Source organism: Nannochloropsis gaditana (assembly GCF_000240725.1).
Source record: "Nannochloropsis gaditana CCMP526 unplaced genomic scaffold scaffold280, whole genome shotgun sequence".
Lineage (NCBI taxonomy): Eukaryota > Eustigmatophyceae > Eustigmatales > Monodopsidaceae > Microchloropsis > Microchloropsis gaditana.
The window spans coordinates 1,615-6,549 of NW_005803673.1; the positions used below are offsets into that span (position 1 = coordinate 1,615).

Below are 4,935 nucleotides of genomic sequence, written 5' to 3' on the forward strand. Positions count from 1 at the left end.
GCTCCTCCGCCTTCTCCAATTCCCCCTCCAAGAAATAAACGAAAGACAAACTGCTCGCGGCCCACGCCTTGACCGGGATCTCTTTCCTCTCGAACGACCGCAGGATCTCCACGGCAGGGTCGAAGCGCTTCTCACGGACACAGGCCGATGCGCGCTCAAGCTCCATTAAGCAGGCCACCTCGCCGTGGTTTCCCCGCTTCAAGGCCTCCACCACCCACTGATACCCGTCGCGACCTCCTGTCGCCTCCACAACGGGTGCAAGAAGCTTCCCTGCAGCCAGCACGTACCGAACTCCCTCCTGCCGTCGTCGCTGCATTTCTTCGCGCAAAAAATCGGGCTTCACTTGCTCTTCTGCATCCCGTGCTGTGTTCTCCGTTTCTCGTTTTCGCGTCCTCCGCCCCCCCGCTGCAGCCTCCCATAGCTCCATCTCGTCATCCCTCTCTACCCCACCGCCCGGTCCGCAGACCTGTCTGGCCCCTCCCTCTTTTTCCGCCGCGGCTTCCTCCTCGATATCTTCGTCCTCTTCCAAGGGCGTGGGCAGCGTGGAGACCATCTTGGCGAATACCCGCTTCATTTTCACCACCTCCCCCAGGACCAGGTAGCACATCAAGAGCAAGTATGCCGTCCGGAAATAGTCACCGAACACCACCGTTCGCGGGGAGCCGAGAAGGGAGGTGGAAAAAGCGGCTGAGGAAGGCAATACGATGGTTGGGTCCGCTTGGCTCCTTGACAGGCCCGCCTTGTTCCCTCCTGCGCCCTGTCCGCCGCCCTGACTGCCCACCAAGGCGCCCCCCATCCCATCTTCGCCCGCCGTGCCCGCTCTTTCCCCGTTCAAATGCGTGATGGGATTCAGTACGATGATTTCCAAGGCCTGCACCGCTTCCTGCCATTCTTGAAGCCGCACGAAGGCGTACCCGATGTTGCGATACACCTTCAGGCGCATGGCCTTATGGCTCGTACTGGGAATCTGATCCAACGTCATGCGGTACATTTTGATGGCCTCGGCGTAGCGTCCTTTCCTGTAGTACACGTTTCCCATGTTCAAGCGAGCCCACCCAGCGACGGGCGGCAGCAGAGCCCGCTGCTCCAAGAGACCTCGATACACGTGGAGGGCCTCGTCCTCCATGCCATTGCCTTCGTACATGCTGCCCAGGTGCAACGCTACGGCGTATGTGAGCTCTCCGTTCATGGCGTCAACTAAGTTGCTAGATTCTCGAGCGCGGGTTAGTGCCCGCTCCTTCTTTTGCGCTTCTTTTGCTTTGTTCAAGGCCAGCCCCAGTTGCCCAGAGCGGGATGCGAACGCTGAAGCCTCAAGCAACGCGTGAACCTGAGTTTCCAAGCACCTTGCCACGGCTTCCGGCTTGTCGTCTTGCGTGGGGACAAGCGAGACAGTAGAGGGCTTGCTGGCACCGGTGCTTTGAACGGCAGGGTCTGGAAGAAACGTACGATGCACACTTGGAAACGCAGGCTTGTCAGGCTGACTCTGGTGATCACCAGCGCTTGCGATTAATGGGCCCACCTGTCTTCCGTACCCTGCCCCTGAAACGGCAGTTAATGGTGGTGTGGCAACTTTTGCATCTTTTCTGCTTTGCTTGGTTGCGATTTTCGCTTCCGTAGGGCCTCTACGGCTGGCGCGGTAGGCAGCCGAATGAAGGGGTGGAGCACCCGAAGGTGGAGGAGGATGCTGAGGCGGGCGCGGACGTCGCCGCGCGACGTACGAAGGACTATGATCTTCTTCAGACATAATACCGGGCTATGCTGTGTATCACGGTGTATTTAGCTGAGAATGAGGGTTGCATGATAAATGTCCAGGGCTAGTTTTTCTCACAGTTTTGGCGAGGAGGAACGTACGCAGCCAAATTCCCAGCAGCCGTAAGTTTCATTTTCGACGTAGAGAAATGATGACAACCAAAACTTAAAAATGATGTTTCCTAATGCCATTTGTATCATAGAAAGCAAGGCTTTGAAAGTTCGCTTCCTGGGGGCGCTGGTACTTTTTATAGTACTCATGTCATGCTTGATACTTCTGCGAAGCATTCATTGAGATGATATGTGTTCGAGTATTTCTTTCTTTCGTCTCTTATGATATCTTGTTTTATTACACCAATTCACAACTCAAACAACACTACAACTCTTTATAAATCTCCTCAGCGTCTTGCTCATCTTTGGTTTTTGCGTGATTCCCGTCCCTATCATCGTTCCTTGTCTTCGGTTGGAATGTGAACGCGAAGTCCTTTGACACCCCGGCAATACCAGTGCTTGACACATCCCCCACGAGAACTTGAGCCTCATGGTCGTCGGGCGGTGCGTCGGGATCGTCCAATTCCAGATCATCCAGCAGTTCATCCAAGCGCAAGGCCTCCTCGTCGTCCTCCCCGACGTCCTCTCCCAGGCCCTCATTCGTGGAGCGATCCCTCTCATCCAGTCGCGTGCTTCCATCTCCTTCGCCCATGGCAGAAACTACAGTCATTTTCTCTACCTTGCCCTTAGTCTTCCCCGCCTTCTGTCCAAGCGCCGCGTTCTCGTGGTCCGTGTCCTCGGCACCCCCCGGCAATGGTCGTCCCGCCTTGTACATGTTCACTCTCCGTCGCATCTCCCTGTCTCCCTCCAATTGCTGACGATAGTCACGCAAATCTCGATCCTCCTGCTCCGCGTTTCCAGCCTCCACCACCTCCATCTCGTCCGCCTCGAATTTCTTCAGCCTCCAGGCCGGCCTGATTCGCCCTTCGTTAGAATACACCTTCCGCACCAAAACCGCATCCGGCAAGCCCGCCCGTGTCTTGGTCTCCAGCTCGTCCGCGTCCGCACTATTCAAAGAGGCGGTCGCCAGCAGGTATCCAAGCACAGTGTCACCCGCCCGCAAAATGTGCCCCAAGTGGGTGAACACCCGGTACCGAGTATCATTCGCGCCCAAATCCGACATCAGGGCCACCTCCACTTCCGCCAGTCGATGCCGCTTCGAGCGCCGCGCGGGCGCCGACGTCTTAGTGGGGGCCAAGGCAGGCTCAGAGCCGAGGACCATGAATTCGACCAGGCGGGACGCGGAAAGCAGGGCGCGAAATTCAAACCCAGCCTTGTGATATTTCTCCACAGAGACTTCCGCCGTCTGGCCGGTGAGGGGGTCGATGAGGTGGAGGTGGTTCAGCACACGCAAGACCAAGCACAGGCGAGCGATGTCCCCCAGGTTCTGAGCGAGTTTAGTGGGCAGGATCACCAAATCGTCCTTGCAGACCGGGACGATCTCGATGATTGTGGTGTACTTGTAGTTGAAGACGTTGGAATGATCGTCCTGTGAAACCAGTTTTTTGGATTGCTTTACCCGGACAGGGCAGGCGGTCTCCAGGAACTCGGTGAAACGCGCCGCTTGGTTGCGTTCCGCAAAGTAAAAGTCCATCCCGTCCGCAAAGCCCTGGATCTGCAAGGCTTGTGCATGCGCGTTGTGCTTGAGGATGAGCTGTTCCAAATGCAAAAATGTCCGTTTGTGGTCCACACGCTGTCGGACTTGCACGATGGCTTTCCAGGCCCCGATCGTGTACGAGGCTTGGCAGTCAGGGCACTGCTGGTTGCGAACCACGAACTCGACAACCACTGCCTCTTGGAGCACCGCTCCATTCATGACTTCTTGTTGGACGGTCAGTTTTAATTTTAGACGTTTCGAGTGGGGCTCCGTCCAAATCCATCCAGCGTCGACCAGGCGAAGACGGTTGAGACCAGCAACCTTGCGCAAGCATACGGCCATCAGCTCGCGGGACTCGGCCTCGTAATGTGACCAGCCAGTGCCTCCGGAGCCTCCCATATACTTCAGGCAGCCACGACATTGGTGCATGGTCACGCGTGTCGATAGGCCGGATGCAATGTTCACCTGCGTCCGCAGACATTGCAGGCACATGTTTGTAGGGTTCGGCTGGATGTTTATCGCGCACATGCAGCAAATGGCGGCCACCGGCGTTTGATTTGGTGCTATAGGCGCCATTACGTCCGCCATGAGATGAACACTGTCGATGAGTAAAGGTGGTGCAAATTCAGAATTTTGTAAGATCTTGGTGGCACTCGGACAGTATCCTGCTTCTTTATTGATAGCTGAGCTTAGGCCTGTATGTGCATTGGACCGTCAGCTTTCCGTACTGAACTTTCAATGCATGTCACGCTTACATGTTCATATCCTCAGAACGGGAAATGTTAAGAAATAGTTAAAAGTTATTCTGCAGTACCCACGGGTCGTATGGCCATGGGACGCGGAAGGCCCATCGCAAAGTCGCTCGTTCTCGTCGCTGTCTCCACGAGATGACTTCTCTGAGTACTGACTGCCAGGGCACCGATACGGGCTCGCATCATTTGAAATTGGAATCAAAGAAGTGACAGAATCGAAATCTGATGTGCAGCGTGGCGTGTCAGTCCAATTTGCGAGTTGCAAGCGTGCAGAAATAATACGAAGAGGTTGGACCAGCCAACCTCCTCTCCCTCCCTTGAGCATGCTGCTACACTCTGATGTGATGCGCAAGTTACTTGTTGCTAGAAAGGAAATGGTGCAGGATGTCCTTACAGTATGTTCGAAATTTGAAGTGTGCTAATACAGACTCTCAACGTGGCAATGCCGGCCGAACGGTCATTTGTGAATATCAACATCGATGGAGGGCCTCCATGCCTGGCCTGATTTTGCACAACTTCCCAACATATCATTTTTTGGCTTTTGCGGCATGAGTGCCATCCACAACGTACGAAGGTAGAAGTACGACTTGACCATGGAGCTTAACTCGTTGCCGGCTTCCGACAGCAACTGGTTTTCATCTCATCGAGACACATACTTCCTAGCACTTTCAAAGAGATCGGTCGAAGCAAGCAGCTCGCAGCTTGAGGAAAATTAATTATTGGGATCAAACCCTTGAACGCCCCTGGGCGCTCATTAGGTGTACTCATCGTGCACGTGTGTGCCTT

At 55.0% G+C, this 4,935-nt stretch overlaps 1 protein-coding gene across 1 annotated transcript; it reads right to left on the reverse strand.

Moving 5' to 3' along the window:
• Nucleotides 1-899: 899 nt before the first annotated feature.
• NGA_2059700 (intraflagellar transport 88-like protein) lies at nucleotides 900-1,258 on the reverse strand (the record flags this gene model as incomplete). Its single annotated transcript, XM_005855139.1, has 1 exon — nucleotides 900-1,258. A coding segment is annotated over one exon (359 nt), but the record flags the coding sequence as incomplete, so codon positions are not given.
• Nucleotides 1,259-4,935: the final 3,677 nt, after the last annotated feature.